The sequence below is a fragment of the Antrostomus carolinensis genome, unplaced genomic scaffold (genome assembly GCF_000700745.2).
Source record: "Antrostomus carolinensis isolate BGI_N321 unplaced genomic scaffold, ASM70074v2 scaffold22222, whole genome shotgun sequence".
In the NCBI taxonomy this organism is placed as follows: Eukaryota; Metazoa; Chordata; class Aves; order Caprimulgiformes; family Caprimulgidae; genus Antrostomus; species Antrostomus carolinensis.
The window spans coordinates 19,794-42,966 of NW_010297846.1; the positions used below are offsets into that span (position 1 = coordinate 19,794).

The window sequence follows — 23,173 nt, forward strand, 5'->3', positions numbered from 1 at the left end:
CGACTCACTTGAAGCAGTTCTGCAGAGCAGTAAAGCTGAGTGTCCAGCAGCTCAGCACCTGTATTAGCAACAGGGGCATAGTTGGGTGGAGTGGTCTGTTGTAACATAGGTGACCCAGCCAAACCCACCTGATGGCTCCAGAGCTCCGAGGAACGCGCTATGTTACATGCAGGAGAGACTAGTCATGTGAAGGCATCTTGAGAAGTCTAACCCTTGTCTCCTCTGCTCTCCACCTACATTCATAAAAACAGGTTGAAAGTTCAGCTCCATTACTGCCATGTTAAGAGCTGTCTCCAGCCCCGATGCCTGGTTACCTAGAGCTCCATACTCCGCCCTTTGGCAGCCAACCACAGCATGAAGATACGCACAGGTACCGCTCAAGACAGAAATGTTTCCAGCAATTACAGTTTTACATATATTTTTTGAGATCACTTTTGTGTCCTCAGCCCTTCAGGAGAGAGGCTGGATTTTTTTTTCCCTGGACACACAAGGGAAGTGGCACTGCGCCTTACCTACCCACCTACCAAGTACATCCGAGGAGAGCACACAAAATTGTTGATGGTGGCAGGGGCTTATGGAGACTGTCGAGTCCAACTCTGTTCAAGAGTCAGCTAGAACAGGTTGCTCAGGGCTATGTGCTGTCAGGTTTTCAACAGCGCCAAGCATGGGGACACCACAAGCCGTTGGGGCAGCCTGTGCCAGTGCTGGACCATCCTCACAGTCAAAAACAGGTTCTTCTGTCTCAGTGGAACCTCCTGTATTTCAGTTTGTGCCTGCTGACTGTGGTCCTGTCACTGGGCACCACTGAGAAGAGCCTGGCTTTGTCTTCTTCACTGCCCTCCATCACGTGCTTACACAAAAGGCTAAGATCCTTCTGAGCTTCCCAGCTCTCTCAGCCTCTCTTTGTGTATCAGATGCTCCAAGCCCTTTCCTCATCTGGCCCTTTGCTGGACTCACTCCAGTAAGTCTGTATCTTGTACTGGGAAATGCAGCACTGGACCCAGCCCTCCAGCTGTGTCCCACTGGGGCCAAGTAGAGGGGAAGGCTCACCTCCCTTGATCTGCTGGCCATGCTCTGCCTGATGCAGCCCCAGGGGCTGTTGGCCTGCTTTGCCCTCAGGGCACACTGCTGGCTCATCCTCAGCTTGTCCCCCAGCTCCTTTGGGGAGCTGCTTCTGGTGCCTGGGGTTACTCCAGCCCGGTGCAGGACGTGGCATTTCCCTTTACAGACTGCAGGAGGTTCCTCCTGAGCCAGTTTCCTCATCCTGTCCCACTCCTCCGGGGTGGCTGTGCCCCCATCTGGTCTACCAGCCACTCCCCGCTCTCTATCATCACCTGCAAACCGGCAAGAGCCCACAGACACATCACATCACACCGGTCAAATTAGCCCATTCTTAAACTGAAAAATACTATTTTCCCACCCGTGGGAATGGACGTGCATCCACACAGCATGCGCTGGGATTATGCGTCTTCACTTTTACCTAGTGGTAAATACGGCTTCTATACAGGTCTCTCCAAGTTAAGGGGGGATTGAGATTTGGCCTTATTGAGGGAAAATGGTAACGTCAGAAACTGGGGAAGCAGACATCTAAAGCTCACAAAACAGCTAGGCAAAAGGCTTCCCCTTCACCTTAACTGCTGACTAGTTCATGCAGTTTTGGTTTTGTTTGTTTGTTGTTTTTTTTTTTAAAAAGTGCCCTGTAGTTTGCAAAAGAGAGAAGTCAGCATCAGTATAAAAGCAAAGTTAACAATCTATGACTTTTAACCTTAGTTACAAGAGTTGGGTGGCTGCCATGACAAAAACACAAATCAAAAATCCTGAGTCACAGCAACACTTGTCTAATTATTTTTTCATTTACTTTAGAAGTACTGAAACATCTCAATTTGTAAAAACAGAACTGTCTCCTGAAGCCACGTAGAAAAAAACCCCAACATAATACTGAAAAAACTCATACAAAAATATTTTGTTTCAAGCATGCTAAGCTGTTCTCCAGTTACACGGTTTTTATCTCGAAACACACCTTCATAAAAACATTTGGCAGAAACATTTTGTGAATGGATTTAAGAAAATAAAATGCCTGCCTTTGTTTACGGACAGCTGATCAGTGTTCCACAAAATGCCCAGGACCAACAAGTTGGAAATGCAAAATCCTGGCAAATGATTAACTATAAAAAGCCTAACTCTTCTTCCTTCCTATAAGAAAAATATTTGAAATAAGTAGAATTTGGCAAAGTTCCTCTGCCTCCAACATCACTTGTAAAAATCAAATGAACAGATTCCAGTCATGTTTACATATCATGTGAGTTTCCTTGGTACCATCTTACTCTGGTTTTGTACTTTTATGTAATATTACTTTGATTTACTGAAGGTAACACAACACAATGAAGTTGGAAGACACAACAGCAGTTTTCTCACTGTAACAGCAACGTTACCTCCCTCCCTCGATGCCCTAATTTCAGCTTCCCCTGAAAAATCAGTTATGCCTGCCCATACAACGCCTGCTCCCTTGCGAGCCAGGTTGCTGCAGAGCAGCTGCCATGCAGCTAGTGCTGGAACTGCTTTGCTATTCCTCAAGCTGGAGCCTGAAGTAGAAGAGTACATCCCTAGGGATACACCTTATAGTTGCTACTTAGCACCAAGTTTATTTCAATTTTTAATGAAATATGGCATGAAAATGGGAAAACCCTGACCTTTCTGGTAAGGCAACATTTTAAAGCCAAAATGTGAAGTGCACAACTCAAAGAAAGGAAATCGACCATCATCACACAAGCTGGTATTTTTAAGCAGGAGACCCATGACTTTGAATACTACTGCCTCTGACTCAGGCCAAAGCAGTACAATCCATCCTTTAGAAGCAAAGCTCTTCTAGTTTTAAGAAAATTTTTAATTTCTACAAAGTACCCATGCTGCAGAAGCTTTGAGAGACACAGACAACCAAACCCATCCCTCCGTGCAAGACTTCCACTTCATGGCAGGCTGTTTGCATTCGCCAGCCCCCTTCTCCCTGTCCCAGGCTGTAACAGGCACTCGAGCGGGTCTCCCACGCCGAGGGGTCCCACGCCCAGCCCCAGCCAAGGGGCTCGCTGGCTGCCCAAGGCACAGCTCCAGCCCACAGTGCGTTTGCTGCAGGCAGCCGCTTTCCTGGCAGCTGCTGGAGGCTCCCACCCGAACGCTGCTGCAACGGAGCTTTTTACGAGCCGACAAAGTCAAGTCCCCTTCCTTTTGCAAACTGCAGTCAGGAGTTTCTGCCTCACCCTGCTCCTTTGGTGCGGGTAGAGGGGGCAGGCTTTGAACAGCCCGACAGCCTGCCGCAAACCGGCCGTGCGGGCTGCCCGCAGCGACCGCCTGCACCGCAGCAGGGTGCTGCTAACGCAACGCAGCTCAACACAAGACAAAGGAACTGGGCTGTTTTACAGTCAGAAATCTAGTACCAGGCTCCAGGAAATTAACAGGAGACTTAGGTCAGCAGGTGACCAAAAAGCATGGGGTGGGTGGGACGGGAACTGGACAAAACAAACAAAACCAAAGCCCACAAATCCACATCTAAGAGGAGAAGCATACTGAGTCTAAAATTAGTCTCCTGGTTAGGAAAATCTTAGGCCATACCTTCATCAAAAGGACAGATCATACAAGGTCAAGCTGCACGTTCTTTAAGGACGTGCGTGTCTCACAACGTCTGCATCTGGCACCTCCAGTAATGTGCTCTCTACAACAATTATACCACTTCTGGTGCTGCATGTACTTGACAAACAAGATGAACCCCCATCTTCTGGGTATTTGAGGAAGACAGACTTCAGTATCTGCCTCAAACATCTTTGATACACTTTTGATTTTGTCTAGTGACAAGACAGTAGGGCCCAGTTATCAGACAGCATGGCCAGGACTTCATAACCACACTTCCAGCAACAGGAAAAGGCAGCCGAAAGAGCACGAGAGCACTACAGTTTTGTTGTTGCTTTTTTTGATTGGTTGAGGTTTTCTTAATACAAGGTCAAGAAGGAGACAGAAATAGGGCTTGCCTTCTATACTGACAGCTATAAATCAGGATGGTCAGCAGCACAGGAAGCATGTATCCAGACAAACCCAATTAAATACCAACAAATAATTGTCATGTTCTGCAAGTATTTTTCTGAGGCATTTCCTCTACAACTTGTTATGCATGATTATCAGCTTTCATGAGTGAATTAGCAAACATTAAGTTAAAAACTTAAAAGAACAGACCACAGTCCAAAGTAGCTCTGCTAGTCTGGATTCTTCATATTACGTTCAGGTAACAGAAAAGACAAAGGGAGGAAAACAAATCACTGATCTGTAATATGAAGTGTTCTTGGAAGTAACCATCAGTGAAGATAAAGCCTTGAGCTGTAGGAACAGTACCAAACCCCACTGAGCTACTAAGAGACTCTTTCTAGAGTGAAAAGTCTGGAATGAGAGGCTAAGAACTGAAGCAGATTTGTCTTGTTTCTAGCAGAATCTGTAGTAACCAGGCTTGTTACAAAAACAGCTAAGTGAGCTGGAAGCCATCCATTCTATGAGAACCCGCTCATATCAAGTCAGAAAGTGCATCAGCAGCACGGTCCTGTGAGCAGAAATAAAACCAGCCGCAGGTAAACGTACCCAGCAACCCCGTTCACCACCGGTTCTTTCAAGTGCCAGTTTTCACTCTGCAACCCACAAGTGCATACAAGAGCTACTGTTTGTTTGGAAGCCGAGACACACATGGCCACACAGCTGCACTTGAAATTCATTGCTAGGATGCCAAGACTCCAGAACAGCAACAACAGAAACATACATTTCCATATCCTATTTCATCCATTTCTACAAGTTTTTCTAAACAGTACTAAGTTTAAACAATACCAGCCCTCGGGAAAAAACCCACTGATGTCTATTATTTTTAAACTGTAGGCACTATATGACGCTGCTCCCCTCTAAACTGCAGCTCACATACTTGTGTTTTAAAGGACAAAACCGCAGCTTTTACCCAAATACAGAGAGAGGAAAAGAACTGATATTTCTAAACCACCATGAACTCCTCTGTTACCAGTAACTTATGTAAAATTTTAATATGCAAGTCATGAGGTAATTATACAGCGCTGGAAGACATACTGCATCTAGGCCTGAAGAGCCATGGGATTTAATTTACCTTTACAAGTGAGATTCAACAGTCGGATTCAGTGCAGCAGAAGACAGATAATGACCTCTTATGTCCAGAAAACATCACGTACTCCAGATTAGTTAGCCTGTGTGGAAGAGCTTTTAGCACTCCAAAATAAATTAATGCTTTCCTTGTGCCCACAACATGTCCAACTGAATGTGAGCTTTAAGGAGACTGGGAATCACATGAAGGAAAACTTTACTCCATGCAAGAGGGCATACCAATGGCTAAGAATACGTAGGGATATAAACTAACATTCACAGTCAACTTCAGCCCCAAGTTGCTTGCTGCTGACAATGCAACACAGACCTCCAGCTGCGTCTGACGTCCTAATACAGCTGAAGTATAAAATGAAGGCTTGCACTCAAAGACAAAACACACCATGCATCTTTACTGAAGCTGTCACATTCTGTCCTGCAAAGGGCTGATGACTTCTTTCCCTGTATCCCTGCAATGATAAGACTATTTAAATAAACACTGAAAGGCCAAGTTTCATATTGAGGGTAAGACAGGTCCACTTTCAAGACAAGAAATGGCAAATCAAGTTGGTAAAATATTTAATAGAGCAGTTTCCCAGCAGACTCCTGACCAGAATCATAACCATACTTCTAAAAAGTATATATATTTTTAGATCTGAAAATTTGTCTTTATTTTTTACAAAATGGATTCCAGGAAGTTTAAAAGGCAATATCATAGAGGACTTGGGCGCAGAAATCAGGTGTAGTCATTCAAAGCATTCAAGTAGGAATATGGTAATATAAATATTTGAAAAGCATCTTTTATCATAAATGTTCAAACCAAAATGTATAACTCATTCCAAACTAAAAACTGAGCTTCATAGCACATATTTCCCTGAACAGAAAAAAATTAAGTAACTTTTGAAATACTTCTAAAGGCCTGAAAGCTTTTTCCTTGGTTAGTTACATTAGAAGACTTGCCTTTGATTAAATTCCTTCCTTTCCAAATATGGAAAGTAATACATCAGTCCACTGTTAAAACAGACAATATGTTGCAAATTATTTCTGGTATAGTATGTTCCAACAAAGCCTAGAGTATAAAGGTGCTGAGGTGGCTTTGAGTTTAGTAGTCATCTCCTCTGCTGACGACCTCCTTGCACGTTGGGCGCAGCAGTATAGTGTGCTCAAACTGTGCTGTGTAGGAGCCTTTAATGTCGCACAAGGGCGGATACGGATCCACTATACCCAAGTCGCACAGGTTCTTCAACGCCATTAGGTATTTACTCTCTCCCAGGCGATCCAGCCATCTGCGGCAGAAGGCAAGAGTACCAAAGTTTTCATTGATAACATTTAGCAAGTGTTTTGCTCTTGGAAGCCTGAAGAAAAAAGAAGAAGATGTTTGAGAAGAGGGAGGTATCACCAGCAAGCATTCACTGCGGAAATAAGCCACACCAATTAAGAAAAGGGTTAGATTTCAAGGTATTTTAAGACTGCCCAGTCTCGGGATGTCTTTCTACATCAGTCAGGTGTTCTGTTCACAAAAGAAAGTGCATTTTCCTCCTGCAAAAAGATATCCTTCAAAGCAGATCTCAACGCTGCCAAACACCCTGGTCATCCATCTCATACACGGGAAGTTATAGATGGTGAACATGTCTGCATCTAACTACGGAAGCAAAACTAAATGCAGTGACAGGAATTATTCTCTTATGTAATAAAAGGATGATTAATTTTATAAAGAAAAGCAGAATTCTTCCTGATACAAAGTGGTTAATAATCTGAACTAACTTATGTGTAAGCTTGGTATTTTAAAACACTGAAGTTTAACTTCTGAAGTAAAATACTTGGTAAGCTTTTTATTCATACTTCTTACGATACATAAACATAAAAATAGGAGATTTATAGATCTGCTAAGAAATAAACTTATTCCCAAACACAAGCAGTTCCTTTCCAACCCTTAGGCTAATTCTGCCTGCCTCGCCCCACACCTTTTTCATAGTACCAGTCTGTTCTATGGGAACAGAATAGAACTATCTGGAAAAGCATGTCTGCCTTCTATGTTTCTAACAATAACAGCCTTCACTTCAGAAAATATGTTGTACTCCTAGAAATGCCAAAATGCAATCCCAGTGAAAACTGAAAATTAATAAACTATTTCATTTTATACCAATATGCTGAAACAAGAACTTAAACCCTCAAAATACCCATACAAACAAAACAGATGACATGAATAGCTTGATATATTCTGGGAACATAATACAGATGCTGATTTAAAAAAAAAAACAAAAAAACAAAAAACAAAACCCATGACATTTAATATACAGAGTAATATAAAAACATAATCTATATATTATTAATTATTTAAAAAATTACTAATGATAGGAAGATTGTTAAAAAACAGTATAGATTCCTGAAGGCATAATAATGTATTTTCTCCATTTCCAGATTCTTTGGAATAGTTCCATATTGTTCCAGATTCACAATCAGAGCATATTTCACAACAAGAACATTGCTAACACCACCCTTGGAGTCCCCTGACAGCCTTATTAATAGTGAAGAACCTGCACTGTATCAAATTTGAACCCTAAGAGGGTGGTAGCTCTAGCACAACATATCAACAAAAAACAACAATAAAATCCAACCTTATTGGCACATGCCCAACATCAAAGTTCTTCATGTAATGAGAACACTCCATATCGTCATGAACAACGCCTTTTCCCGTGCTCCCGAAGGTTTCTATAGCATAAACTTCACCTTCCTAAGGACAGAAAAAAAAAGGGAACATTTTACACCATGAAAATAAGTGACATTCGGCCATTCTGATATAACGATCTCAGCATAACAACTTCTGAATACAAGTAATTAAATGTGAATAGATTCAGTCACCAAAGCAATGCAGAGAAAAACTCAATACGGAGAATTCACAAGTAAAGTTACAGACATCTCCAAATCATCAGCTATTCATGTCAGTACCATTTTACTTGTTTCAAGCCATACACATCAGCACGTTTCTAGTCACAATTTCTCAAAGTCACTCCAATTAAAACATTGTCTAATATAACTAAGAAACTACATTCTGCTTGCAAAACATTTGCTAACTGGAAGCAATTCTCCTCTGCTATTCAGATAGAAGTCCTAGGAAATATATAGTTTAGACATAGCAAGTAGATGTTGATTACAGAGACTTACTGCACTGAAGAACTTTCTGCCCAATTTCTGCAAGAATTTTCTCGTAACAGCTGCTAGTATAAACCCTTAACCTGCTCATTTCCACTCCACAAGATGAATTTCTTCAAGAAATGAAGGTGACATATATCTGCAAGGGCATTATCAAAATTCTAGCCAAGAACATACTGAAATGCCATTATATAAACTCATTTCTGCCAAGTGCATTCACATATCCTTAACAGTAGGGCTGTGAGAGGGACTTAAGACAGTGCATCAAACATTAACGGACCATGGGAGCTGGGTTGTTGTTTATTAAGCTACTTTGAAAGTCACAACCCAAAAATAAGAAGCCATAAGGAAAGAAGTAACACAGCCTTCAAATTCAAGACAAACTCTTATTAAAGATGCTCCTGAATATTCAATTGATTTCATTTAACAAAACAAAACACAAAACCACAAGAACCCACACACAATGCCACAAAAAAATTCACTTTACACCCACTTTTTCAGAATAAGGATCATCAGAGGCTATACTTCTCTCGGTCACAAAAAACCTCATAGGACTGCAGTTTGATACAATAATTAGCACAGCACAGGAAGCGGTTGGCTACATTCCTCACTGTCAAAACTCACTGTCTTTAACGATGTAGGATTGTGTCCTAAGTAACCTACAGAAGTTGAAGAAATTTAAAAATGTCTTCTCCCCAGTGTCTGGATACTCAATTAAAACAATCTCAAAGCTCTGAAATCTTTAAGTAAGATTTGCTTAAAGAACACTTAAGTTTTATGCTAGTAAATACTGCTGATGGTTGATAGACAAGACATGACCATTCACTAAGCTAAAACAAGAAGGGCACACAAGCCTTTTCTACCTTTCTTTTCCAATACTCTTTAATCCCTTTGCACACTCCTATAGATAAGATGATAGTTAAAACTTTGTCTTTATGCTCACATCATTAACAAGGGGATCAACAATTATGATACAAGTTTTGGGTGATGAGAATGAGCCTACCGGAAAAAACAATCCTGTCCAGATTACACCTGTCCCTATTCTGCTCTTACAAGTCTTATTTACTCTGATAGGCTTACTAGTGATCAGGCTTAGAATGAAATTAAAACCTTCTTATCTCATTACCAATAAGCCTTCTTATCTTGTTAGAACACAAGCTTACCTCAAAATGGTGGCTAAATCTCAGGTTACATATTTTAATACTGCCTTTCCAATTGGTATACTTTGTCACATCATGTACAGCAATTTCTCTTCCTCTGCTCCAAAACGCTATTCAAATAACATCTTTTATTTAACCTCTCACATTAACTAGAAATATTCTTAATTACTTTGTATTTGAAAAAAAAACAAAAAAACCCAAAAACCAAACAAACCAAACCTGCACTGGAAGCTTTTCAGAAAGCTTTTCAGTAATATATAACTGTACTTGCAAAAAGTCATCCAAAGCTACAACACTACAGAAATACTTCTCAAGAACTACCTGAGCAAGAGAAGATTGTTATTTTGTCTTTTTAACTACGTAGTGAAAAAACAAGGAAAGTATGAATGACTGGCAAGTAGAAACACCTTTCAGGAAAACTGTCGTCCCTCAAGTTCACCCCAAAAATCTGAATTCCTGTCCTTTTCCTTGCTCCTAAGTGCAACATTCCTGAACACAACATTCCAACACTGCATTTAAGTAACATATACACATTGAGAAATAAATATGCAAGAGCTTCCATAAGCATCATTAGGGTCATTCAGATTTCAAGGGATTTTTTTTTTGTTGTTTGGTGGGTTTGGTTTGTTTTAATTTTTAAATAGCAGGGTTCCAAGGCTTCAATTTCAGAAAGCTTAAGATACTAGAACACTCCAGGGCTAAAGGGAGAAGCCACTGAGAAGAAAGAAGAGTGATCATTCCTTTACAGGAACACTACAAAGTACAGCAAAGTTTTTCCTCTGCTGCTGTTATCCACCAGGATCACAAACGCTACACATTAGGACTGCACAGGAAATATTACCCTTGCAGTGACAGCTGGGGAAACTTAACAGAAAGATTTAAGAACTACATTTACCTCCATTCTTGTGGCTTCTCCTCCTTTCACAATGGGCACCGTTTTTCCAGCATGTATCCTATATGGCCCAATCGAGTGTCCATTCAAATTGCGAATTGGTTTCACTTTTGAAGAAAACATTAATATTACAGACAATTTCCTAACATGTTAAACCCTTTAGAGCAATTTGGTTTGTTAGCCCATACTGAAAGTACAATAGTGACTCATCATACTGCAGAGAAACTAAACACAAAGCTATTCACACATCCTGAACAAATTCCAGTCAAGACACAAGTTAGTTTTGTGTGCTGTATCAAAACTTCATTATTAAGGGCTAGCAAGTCCAACAGTAACTAAGTTTATTAATGCAGGTATCAAATAATCTGTACATTCTGAAACAGTTGTTTAGCCTTCATCCTATTACAGAATGGTGGGGATTGGAAGGGACCTCAGGAGATCATCCAGTCCAACCCCCCTGCCAAAGCAGGTTCCCTACAGCAGGTTGCACAGGAAAGTGTCCAGGCGGGTTTTGAATGTCTCCAGAGATGGAGACTCCAAAACCTCTCTGGACAGCCTGTCCCAGTGCTCTGGCACCCACATTACTGCATCTATCAGTGAGGGAGACTCTATTGGCCTACCATCAAACAAGGTACCATCCTCATTAATACTGACTTCTGCCTCTACATACTGCAAACCTTTCTGGATGATGGAAATCAAAGCAGCTGGTGGCACCAGAGCACCATTTATATTAGACTGGCTGATATGGCTCTCTATACCAAAGGTAAACGCTGAATGGGAAAACCCTGACTCTTGCAAGTATCTCTATACCAGGAAGTTAACCTCATCACTGCTTATACTCATCTTTATTCCCAGTTAAACCATGAGGTCACAACAAAGGACACAACCCAGAAAACTCTCTGAAACCCCACAAAATTGAGATGTGGCAGCAGTACAGCCCTTGGTATCAGGCCACCATTGGCAGAGCATTGATGTGTGGAAGTTCAGGTGCCTCTTGCCACAGAAGGGTGATGCTTGTGAGCTGAGCGGCAGCAGAGCCGCTGCTCCCCTCTTCCTTGGGAATGGAGGCACAAGCAACTCACCCCTGTTTGTCTCTCCTCACCCCCCCCTTTTTTTTTAATCTGTTAAAGATACAACACTTGAAAGGATAAGCCAAGAACATTCCTCCAGAGGAATGGCAAGCCAGCTGGGAACATGTATTTATGCAAGTCACTCATACTGTACTTCTACTACAGAGGTCTTTTTTAATATGATACAAATAAATCAATATTTGTACACATATATATACTCTAAGAGCAACTATCCTTACAGAAAGAAAAGAACTTGCCTTGGTATGTTTTGCCATCAATTTCAACCTCATAAGACTCCATAACTTCTTGTATGGCCTCCCCTACATCACAGAGACGTACATCTATTCCAGCACACTGAAAATAAAATACAAATATAAATGGAAAATAATTGCAAAGTTTCCTGTAAAAGACTTGGTAAATAACCTGCAAAATGATCATACCTTTATTCCAGTATTCGTGGCATCCTTTACAGCTTGTAATAATCTGTCATATTTTGGATTGAACGTGACTGTAAAAGCACAGTCAATAATACGACCTGAAATCAGCAGAAGTTAATTAGCTTCACAGTCTTTGCACTGAAGAATGTTCTCAAAGTTTTAATTCATAAATTAAAAACTAACCACTAATATGTGTCCCAAAATCTATTTTGCAAATATCATCGTACTGCAGGACTGTTGGGTCGCCAGCATTGGGAGTGTAGTGGGCGGCACAATTATTCAGAGAGCACCCAGTAGGAAATGCAAGACCCGCATTTAAACCATTTTCCTTTATCAGCTTACGTGAGCAGTCTTCTAGTTTTTCACTAAAAGGCAGAGGGGAGGGAGAAGAAAAAAAAAAAAGAACATAACAGTTATCATTGATATTTCCTATGATGACTTCAGATAAATCAATGGAAGAACAAAACCTCAGAAAAATATTCAAGCAAATGTTTTAATATGAAATCTTAAAACTACTTGTATGCTGACTAGAAGGAGACCCTAGACTGGAAAACATAAGTGCTACATGACAAACCTCAGTTCTTTGTTGTTTCTTCTATACTTCTTGAGAAAAACTGAGTACTTATTTTACTCTAAAATTAAAAAATCCATCCTTTACAAGCTATATTTAAGTCATTCTTCCTGAACAGCAGAGGTTATACAACTAAAGTTTAGGCAAATTAAATGCATTCTTTACAGTTACTGGGATTTAAAAGAAAATAAATAAATAAAGAAAAAAGGCAATAGTATAGACCTGTCATTTATTAAAAAAAAAAAAAATCTAATTAAAGGACAATTTTATTTTTTTTTAAATTTAAGTGATAACTGTGATAAAATAAAACCTTATGAGACTAGCATTTATTCTTGGTTTTTGCCTCCTCTCAAGCTGTTAGCTACTGGAAAGCTACAGATACATGTCCACCAGTGCATATTCCTCTAGTGGCAGTGAATAATGTAAAGTGCACCTCACACCAGTGCTCCATACTCTAATTTTATTTAAGGAAGCTATTCACCCAGAGCAATCTGGAAAAAGAGAGAGCTTATTTTAATCGGCAAGGCTGCAGAGCCTGAGGTACTTTTGGAAGAAAAGTAATGTTTTGATAAAATTATTGCTTATAACAGCCAAACTGTATAATTCAATATGACAGATTTGTTTCAGCCAGACTAGTGATTATTAAAGCACCTGTCTTCCACTTTCCCTAATGGTATATTATTTCTTTCCGTTACCCTCACACAGTTACCTTCAGGATCACCTCTGATTAGCTTTCTTACTATCCTACTCTTGTCAGCACAGTCCTCAGTCACACAAGGCTGAAAGCACCTGATTTTGGAAGCTAAACTGTCCTGGACAAGTGCAGTACTTGGACAGTAGACATTCACTCCAGATAAACTGAAGGACAGAAAAAGGAATAGTTGGAAAAGAGAATCGCTCCAGGCTAATTATTTCTTTAAACTTTACCTTAATCAAACTTAGGTTTATCTTAAGAAATAACTGAGCAAATGGATTATCAACTAAGAACACAACAAAGAGACATTGTGTTTCTCCAGAATCATCAGTCAGTGAAAACTAAATATAGACAAAATCTTCCTGCCCTGGACTGAATACAGAGCCATGCTGGTTTTATGCCTCCTGGTCCACTCCCCGCCTCAGGCTGCACCTGCAGTGCTCATCCACACAGCATTTCACTGACAATTTTGCAAAACCCAGGATGTTTACTACCGCTGCTTCTCTCAACAAGGTTTTCAGAACTTATGTGCAAGGGTAGCAAGGGCACAGAACATTACAATCAAGCACATGCTCAAAATAAGTAAACATAACTGAAAGCTTAGTGTGAAATCCAGTATGATCCCAAGCCCTGTAAAGCTGCATAAGCTCAGAATATGTTACAAGAGGAAACGTAAAGGAAATAATTTGGGATACTGGTTGCGTACTTCAAACAGAAATCCCCCCAACACTCAAGACACAGTCAATTAAACACACAAAATTGAGATTAAATCCCTCCCCCACTAGAGACAGAAGAAAAATCTACAGCAGAGGTCTCTGAGAAGATCTGTGTCCTCACCAGATTTCTATCATTGTCATTCCAGGTTTTATCCAGCTCATAACGTATTTCCTCACTTGTCTGTGTGCCTCTGCAGCCTCTCGAAAATCATTCCAGATTTCCTCACTGGCTTGGTCTAGTGCTTTCTTTTCTTCACTAGTTGTTCTCCAAGCAGCAGTTCGCCTTCAAAATAAAGTATGTCATGAAAAGTTACTATAATCACAGTAGTCATTACAACCTCTAAAGCCTGCACAGTGTGTACTGACCAGTCAGGTCTACATTCCCCTGTGCAACAGAAAAGATCCTGATTTATACAATTTTCAAAATAAAGGAAGCCTATTAAAAAAAACCCAAAAAAACCAACAAACCACAAAAATCAATCAGCACCACAGACTGGCACCTGTGAAAGGCAGTAACATTGCAGCAAAAAAACCCAATCATGTATACACAGAAATTAAACTCCGTCAGAGTGAACCATATTATTCCCTTTACATGTTGAAAAGCCTTACTTCCCAACCTTCCCAAAAGCCCAGAGCAGCAGTGTGATTGAAGGATACACAATACTTTTCAAAAAGACAGAACAGGCATGTAAAATCTGCCTGCAGTTCTACCTTGAGTTTAGCAGGGCAAATCACTGCAACATGCTCTGCTCAGGCAAAAATTTTATTTTTTGCAGTCTTACTCATTTGGGCAGTGCCCCTCCTGTAAGGAGGAGAATCTCAGCACTGTAGTGTAGCTACTTGGTCCAGAAACTGTTACTGACACAGAGAAAATAAGCTACTTCAAAATTTAAGAGCTTGCAGTTCCAGTATTACTTGCACTCGTCCTCAGAATATTTAGCTAATAACACCTAACACAGCACATAGTAACTATGACACATGCCAGGAAGTTACTTCCTAAATTTGCTGGATGGCAAATTAACATTTGTTCCCGGAGAATACCACTCATTTTGGCTCTTAGGTAGGTTCATAAAACAAATATAAGAATAATTTTCAATAAAAGACTAAATACAAGATTAGTTTTGAATATTTTTTTTTATTATGCAAGAAACCATACAACTAAGGTTCCAAGAAGGCAAATAAACAAACAAGAATAGTAATTTAAGCACTCTGGCAACTGCTAGAACTTAACTAAAAGATTACTCTCTTGACTGCAAAGTAGAAATACCCATCAAACAGTGAAGCTGGAGCCCTGTAAGGATGCAAAAACCCCTAGTGGTAACTCAAGGTGCGTCACAAAAGAAAAGGGATGATGGACAAGACGAACCGAAGATGATGAACTATGTCAGTTTCCAAATGTAGAAATTAACTTTTACCTTTATGTAAGTGAGCTGATTTTAAGCAAACAACTCAATAGGACTACTTTTTGAATTCCAAAGGTGTAGCTACTTGCCTGTTTCACAGACATGCACCTTGGTTCCACTCCAAGAGTTTGGCCTTCGCAGCCACAAAATAGGTATGAGTGAGCCAAGAGACTGTGCCCGACACTTCTGCTGCGTTTTGAACGGAGTATTTATACAGTGTTAAGAGGCCTGTGATCCTAAAGCTGAGTTGAAAAGATAAAAGAGGACAACAGGCTATCCTATAAATTTTTTCTCAGGCTGATCAGAGGACCCAAATATTTTGAGATCCTTTTGCTTGTTTTCCTTAAACTTCCTGCTCCTTTTCAGATAAATAACAACGGTGCAAAGGAGAAAACCCATGCTTGCTATTCTCAACATTTTTCTTGCTCCAAAAGCAAGCATAGTACTCTTTGAAATTGCCAAAACACTGGTAAATTCCATTTAAAAAAAAAAAAGAGGCTGCAACACCTGAGCCCCCTTATTGCACTTGGAAATTGGATTACTGCCAGCACAGCAGTCATGGCATAAGTAGATGAAAAAGGTGTACTGCAGAAAAATAAGGTGGAGAGGGACTTGAGGATACTTTCAGACCGCTCTGGATTCCAGCAGGGAACACCCTCTGGTAGCAGGAGCTGCTGACAAGACTCTCAGCAGCTGCTCTGCCATCACTCACAGACTTAAGTGCAAACTCCAGCATCTTCACTCTATCCAACTGCATTTCAGCATATAGTCACTCCATGCCAGACAACTGGGGGACAAAATAGCATCTACGTTTAAGATTACTGTATGAGACTCAAAGCATTTTGCTGCTACAGCTGCGCCACTGCCACCTGGGAGCTCAGGAAAGGAGGTGACAAGAAATCCTGCCTGGGCCTCAGCACTTCAGGACATGTGCAAAATGAATTGATCAGATAAAGGTCTCACACCAAACATCAAGTCCTCCGACAGGTACACAAGCTAACAAGCTCTTCCAAGGACAGGTTCCCAATGTGGTGGCTACCACATAAGTCAGCTTAAGAAGTTCACCTCTTGCTCCAAACCATTTCTTCTCACCTTTTCATTCCAGTTCACAGCTCCCAGTTTTCATGAGTACAACTCTTTATTGGATTGTGCTGTAAACTAGATTTTAGTGATCAAAGATACGAACTCCAGATAATTCCTGCAAATTATTCTAAGCCAGATAACAGCACTGGGACAGAAACAAGCAGGCAGGGACAGGAATTCCTTAATCCCACTTTTAACAAAATCAGCGTATCATGAAATACTGCTTATAGTTTTTCCACCCTCCCTGTCCCATAATTTCAAATTCCAGTGTCTTCAACAAAAAACACAAGCTTTCAAACAGAATCACAGAATCACAGAATGTTAGGGATTAGAAGGGACCTCAAAAGATCGTACCTGAGGTACAGAAATATCAAAGCTGCTAGTCTGTCATCTATTTAATAATTTATTCTTTGCTATTTTTCCCCCCTGAAAATTGAACGATACCCACTTCTAGTTCAACTTCCTGCACAAAATACACAATTCTAGGTTGATGAGGGGTAACTTTAGAAAGCATGTGACATCAAGAGTTAAGAATAGAAGTGCAACTCTTTAAAAAAAAAAAAAGAAAGACAAAACCCTACTAACCTCAGCATGAATAAGAGAAGCAGCACAAAAATGCTTCACCAGTATATAAAATGAAACTATTATTCAGAATAGGAAACACCCTAGCATTCATGTCAGCTACTAATTTAAGTATCAGCTTACGTTAGGAACTGCTAAGTAGCATCATAAGAGTTAAATATTTAAATCAGGAACAAAACTAAGCACGTATTTGCTTAAGTAAATGATATAAAGAAACTACTTCAGATTCCTTAGAAAAGCACAGTCTTCTTCCAAATCAGAACATTCTTGGTACAGAAAAGATGCCCCACTTGAATCCTGTTAGGAAAGGCGGTTTGTTCTTGTTTTGTGGTTGCTTTCCCCCCCCCCATCAAAGGAACGGTAGCAAATCCAGAGTAAAACATTTAATATTCAATATCTGGATATGTAACAAAGTAAAATAGAGTGTCAGTTGTTAATACACTATGAACATGCTAGAAGTTTACAGTCTAATTCCTGGATTGCTTAAATCGTGTCCTTCTGAAGCATATGCAGACAAACAGTTCTTAAGCATGAAAGAATCACTCCTGGATCAGCCCATCAGGATTACCTTGTGAAAGTCCTTCATGCTAATATTGTGCACACAAACAAGGCAGTCATTTATAAATAAATATTAGCATACCTTGTGATCAAATTGAAGCCACTAAAAAGAAGAAAAGGCTTCTTCAAAACCAATTTCAATCTCGTAAAAATGAAACTCTATTATCTGTGAATATCTGAACACAATTAATATGACATGCGAGACTCTTAATTATGTTGCTTACACTCTGTGAGAAACAGGCATTGACTTTAAACAACCAATAAATGTTTCAAAGTAATTTGATATTGAAAAAAAAAAAGTAATTGAAAACTAAACAATGCATTCAGAAACATAAATATTTATCTACTCCCCACTCCCTTTGGATTAACCTATTTTTTTTTCAAAGTTTTGATTCAAAATTTCCTGGTAAGTTTTCAGTAACACTTGGTCTTTTCATTCAGATTTTCATGCAATTCAAGCTGATTCCACAGCCCTCCCCATACGAGTAAAATGTGACCTTCCACAGCACTTCACATAGGAAAAATCAGGAAACTCAGTCAGGCTGGTATATCCTAGCTCCCAGCAAAGCAGAAGGAAATAGCAGTATCCTATGAAAACATAAGGCTGCAGATCTCTGTTCCAGTAAACCACTAGAAGCTGCTGCTTCTTTCATAAAACTGCACCTTATTGCCACAACACTATGAATTATAAAAAAGTTTAGGTTACAATTATATATTAATGCAGACAAAGACAAGCAAAGTGCAGAATACACCACTTAAACTTTTAAATTAAACTGTCTCGTACTCTGAAATCAACGTGTCTCTAACAAAAAAGAAATAAATAAAAATAACAAGAAGTTGACAACCAGACACCCTCAAAACTGCTGATCAGTGGCTCATCTCCCTAAATTTTAAACGTTCACTCAGTTCTAATTCAGACTACACTTTTCTTACAAGCTGCCTATTGAAATCCTGTTGGTCCCCTGGGTCTCAAGGTCCCCTGTTTCAGGGCAACTCTGCTCATACAGGCTATACTTTAATTAAAAGGGTATGGAAGGAGGACCATTTCTGGCCTGAAGATTTCTATTCATTAAGTTCTTAGATGATCCAGTTTAAAAAAAGAAGGAAAAAAAGCGCTTTACAATTCACTATGTCCATTTAATTGCGCATTAATGACTCTGCAATTCAGCACATCCAGATGACAGCATTTACTTTTTAACTTTAAAATACTCACCCATCTTGTGTTGGTGGGTATTCACATTCTTCTCCTTTCGGGAATACGTTGCTGGGAAATAGCTCACATATTGGAATAGAAGGTGGATCTGTCTGGACCTTAGCTGTTGAGCATAATTTAAGAAAGTTTTACATAAGGTACACTGGAAATACTAATTATCTTATTTCAACCAGGAAAGTTAAATGGCACAAGTTATTTAAAATCCCCTTACTAGAATTTGGGCTTCTACCAAGGAAACATACCATGATGCCCTCATATGACTTTATTTGGCCAATGCTCATGGTGGCATTCAGGGACATCAGAAAGAAGAAAACTCAGCCAGACTTAGCCTACAAACCCAAACTGCACTCCAAAATTTGTTTCAACTGCCAAGAACAGCATGTACATAGACTTAACCAAATATTCATGCAGTGTCCATCTTTATTTTTGTGCTTGATACCTACGTCCTTTCTTCTTTTTCTTCTTCTTCTTCTTTTTCCCTGTTGCTCCATCTCCTTCGCCCTCTCCATCTACAGGAAAGAAAGTGCTCAGGTGAACATAAAATAACCTTAAAGAACCAAAAAATTTTGAATGAGACACAAAACCATCTGGACTACCTGAAACATTTCTTTCACAGTAGAATTTAGTGGATTAAAAGAAGACAACTAGAAGCTGCCACCAAACCATTAGCATTTTCAGCACCTACACCAAACACACACCAAAAAAACCCACAACTTTCTAAAGTTGATGACTTAAACATATCACCAAACAGAGAAAAAAAAAAAAAGCAGCTCAGGGAAAGTTTTCAGAAAGTCCTACTTCAAATTCCTCTATTCTTAATTCACCCAAAAAGATATCTGGGGTTGGGGGAGGGTATAAGAGAGAACTGTATTAGACATAACAGATAACAAAAGGCTAGGAACTACTGCTTCAAACCCATCTTCTGATGCTTCAGCTAAAGGAACTTAATGCATCTGGAAAGATACAAAAACCCAAACAAGTAAAGATGACAGAACTTTGGTCAGGATGAGCTTAATCTGGAGATAAAAGGGAAAGTCACAACCATCACGGATCAAAAACAGTGTGAGTGGGGACGTACCAGTGGGAGGTTTTCAAGGAGCACAGTATGTAAGCACCAAGAATTGGCCACAACATGTTACAGTCACATTAGGGAGTTGTGTGGACTTCACATCTGGCTACATCTGATGCTTAGTAACTTCATACACAATGAAGTACTTATCAAATACGATACCACCTAACTAAACGTTCTGGACTTACCCAGAAGTTCAACTCAAAATGTGTAGGTACTAGTCATCTACATTTAGAACATTTATTTTTATCTAAAGCGATAAGTAAAATTGAAAGAACTTTTAGAATCAAGTCAAAGCACTGCCATTTTGAATGCATTTATACAGAAACTTGCATTTGCTCATTTATTTAAAACAAAAACCAAACCAAACCAAACCACTGAGCAGTTGTTCCAGTCACTAGATTTCAAGCCTCTCATGATAGTCTGTTGTCTGCACTTTTATGCAGCAGTGACTGCTGTAATCCTGCAGCTGGGGCAAATTTCAGCAATGATTATCACCCCCGCCCCTCCCCAGGCAATTTTGGCATCAAGTATCTTATTTTAAATTTTTGTAAACAAATGCAAGTATAAATACTTTGTAACTACAACACAGACCTGACTACCAGATTCTCCATCAATCTGTATTTCATAGGCAGCCGAAAATCTTTAACAGCGCATATAATTTTTTTAAAATGTGGTAAATTTGCCACATTTCTCTTGACCTTGAGCTGTGCTCAAACCATTCATTGAGAAATGAATTAGATGTGGCTCCATTCATCAAGTGATTTTTGGACTTTTTTTTTAAATGCTAGGCCTATACTGCAAAAAAAAAAAAATAACCAATCAAAAAAACCAAACAGCATTTCTTAAACGTTGTCGCTGTTGCTATCTGCTTATTGTGGCTTTTTCATACACCACTGCACATGAATCTGCCAACTGCAAGCCAAGCTAACCGGGCCTATGCCTTCACGTCCTTGAAGACTGCTGCAGACTAACTGTGCTGCCAGAAACACAACTACTGCATCTGACCAATATCCTCTTTGTCTTCAAGTTATTTAGCTAGTAATGAAAAAAATTTTCACCAGAAAAGCAATTTATGATCTTGCAAAAGTGAAGCCCAACCTCATGCCATTTCGGTAGAGCTCTTTAATAACTTAGCCTAATAGAATGCAAAAATGTTACCTATCAGCATGTTTCACCATTGCAATGGAAATCTGGGAAGCACTTTCTAATCTCTCCCAGACTTCAAAGGGTACACAGTCTTATTTCTGAGGCCACTCAGTTATGAGCTTATCAAGGGGGAAAAAAAAAAAAAAGGAGGAGGGAGTAGGTGTTTTATTGGTTTCAATCTAGTGCATCACCATGTCTTAAGCAACACCTCTGAAACTACACAATTAAAGACTGCAAGTGGTTACAACGGGTACAAGTAAGAACACATAGTGGTCTTCAAAAAACTTAGAGCAATTTTTGTTTTTTCTGCAAAAATATTACTGTTTATCTAAAAACACACCCAAGTCTAACAGGTGGAAAAAAGGAAGATTACTGTTTCAGTGACAGCACCACTTCATATTTTTTGTATTGTCTAATACTGTAAAACTAATACTAATTGCTAATATTGTAAAAAGGATAAAAGAGCACAGCACCTGATCTGCAACTAACAATGTTATTTCTCCTGAGATAAAACTACAACTATTCTAATAACTTTCAAATAATTCTTTTCATTGTATAAAGTTTTCACTGTCCTCCTCAACACTTCTCACTTCAGTTGCAGTGATGGCAAAGCACACATTTGTATTAATTATCTTTCAACTCCACAACCTGAAATACACCATAAAACAAATAATCCATCAGAATATAGTTCTATGGAAAGTAACTGCATAAAACTGGATACTATATATAGATTACTAATGTTCAAAGGTAACTTTATTTGTAATTTTATATATCCCAGCACACTTATTCTATTTTTTTTAAACTTCCATACCTTATTTATTAAATTAAATTCTAGAATGAATTCTAGATGAATTCCACCAATAGCCAACTAAGACTATTTCTAAGCAGAACAGTAAGAAACATTTTAGGGTGATAAGCCAGCTTTATATGCTAATTCACATGAAGGAAACTAAATTACTAACTTAAGAAATGTATTTTCCTAAATGTCCATTTCTACTGAGAACCACTTATGAAAACAAATTAAATACATCCCTTCAGAAAAGATGGATCTAGACTGGATTTCAATACTAGACGCTTCCAAGGCACTTGCTTAGAACATCAACTGCATAGCACAAGCAACACACAAAGGTGTATGCCTTACCTGTGTATTAATCTCTCCCCAGTTCAGTTTTAATGAAAAATTGGGATTATAGATGAACAGGTTTCAAGTCACTGGTAAGACTCTAAGATCTTCTATAAATTAAAATTCTCTCTGTATTTTTTGTTCTAAGCCAAGAATAAGAGGCATAATTTGGAACTTAAATTTATACCAACCATGGTAGTGCAAGTCAGAATGATTTATATCTTACCTTATCTTAAACTAGACATTTCCCTTTAACAAAGCTATTATCCCTAGTTTTTTTCTACATTTATGCACATGACAGCTAAATTGTTGCCCAAAAAGTAAAAAAGAATATTTAGTTGCACCTCACCTCTCCCAGGCAGAAACCACAAAGCAAAACAAAAACCCAAAAGGCATCTGTAAAAGGTTTGTTAAAATGGGAGTCTAGGAAGAAAGTAAATGTCAAGAGACAAGGTAATTTACACTTGCCTTCATCATCATCATCTTTGTCTTTCTCCTCCAGTGCTTGCTTATCCAATTGTTTTGCTACATCATCAAGAGCACCTTCCATTTCTTTATCTGTTTCTTGTCCTGTTTATAAAATTGAAGTATGACTTATAGTAAAAGGATAGTTTCACATTAGTAAACAATATCCCCCAAAACTGTATAAAAATGGTGTTGTACTCATCCTACAGATACCAGAGCACATGCTGCCTTCTTCTTTTTTTTTTTTTTTAAGCAGAACCACTGTGTAAGATTGTAAGGCACTATAATGACAGGCACTCTTACTAAAGCTTGTGTATAAAGGTAGCGTTATCCACGCACTTCTGATTACTTTTTTCCTGCCAGGGTAACTAGTTCTTCTTGCCATAGCAGCAGCCTGCTCTTGTGAGATAATATGGGCGTGAAGCACTCAGTTATAAACGCACAGCATGATCATCACTAGCTGCCAGCCTGCTAAAACAAACCCAAACCGTAGCTCCTTTACACTGTTTGCCCAGACTTGCTCTGACTCTCTCAGAGAACCTGGGAGGGGTAGAGAGGCTCCATCGCGCAGAATGACTCTTCCAGCAGCAGCCTTTCCCCCCCCAGGGGATAGGAGGGGATGAGGGAAGGGGTGGCTTCTCCTGCACGCACCGGAGCAGGGAGGACTTCCCTCGCCCCAGCTTCCCTGGTGCCGAACGGCAG

The 23,173-nt window shown here is 39.5% G+C and overlaps 1 protein-coding gene across 2 annotated transcripts; it reads right to left on the bottom strand.

Moving 5' to 3' along the window:
- Window positions 1–5,779: 5,779 nt before the first annotated feature.
- Window positions 5,780–22,715, bottom strand: METAP2 (methionyl aminopeptidase 2). Of its 2 annotated transcripts, none has more exons than XM_029083566.1 (11): window positions 22,685–22,715; window positions 22,475–22,576; window positions 19,109–19,174; window positions 18,666–18,768; window positions 13,948–14,109; window positions 12,029–12,210; window positions 11,849–11,943; window positions 11,666–11,762; window positions 10,342–10,445; window positions 7,752–7,867; window positions 5,780–6,488 (listed from the first exon to the last, which is right to left on the bottom strand). In XM_029083566.1, exons 1-11 carry the CDS (start codon window positions 22,692–22,694, stop codon window positions 6,236–6,238), a joined length of 1,290 nt encoding a protein of 429 aa, XP_028939399.1. In that variant the 5' UTR covers window positions 22,695–22,715; the 3' UTR covers window positions 5,780–6,235. The 2 variants fall into 2 exon arrangements, with proteins under 2 accessions (XP_028939399.1, XP_028939398.1); XM_029083565.1 differs by having other exon boundaries at window positions 22,679–22,715.
- Between the last annotated feature and the right edge of the window lie 458 nt (window positions 22,716–23,173).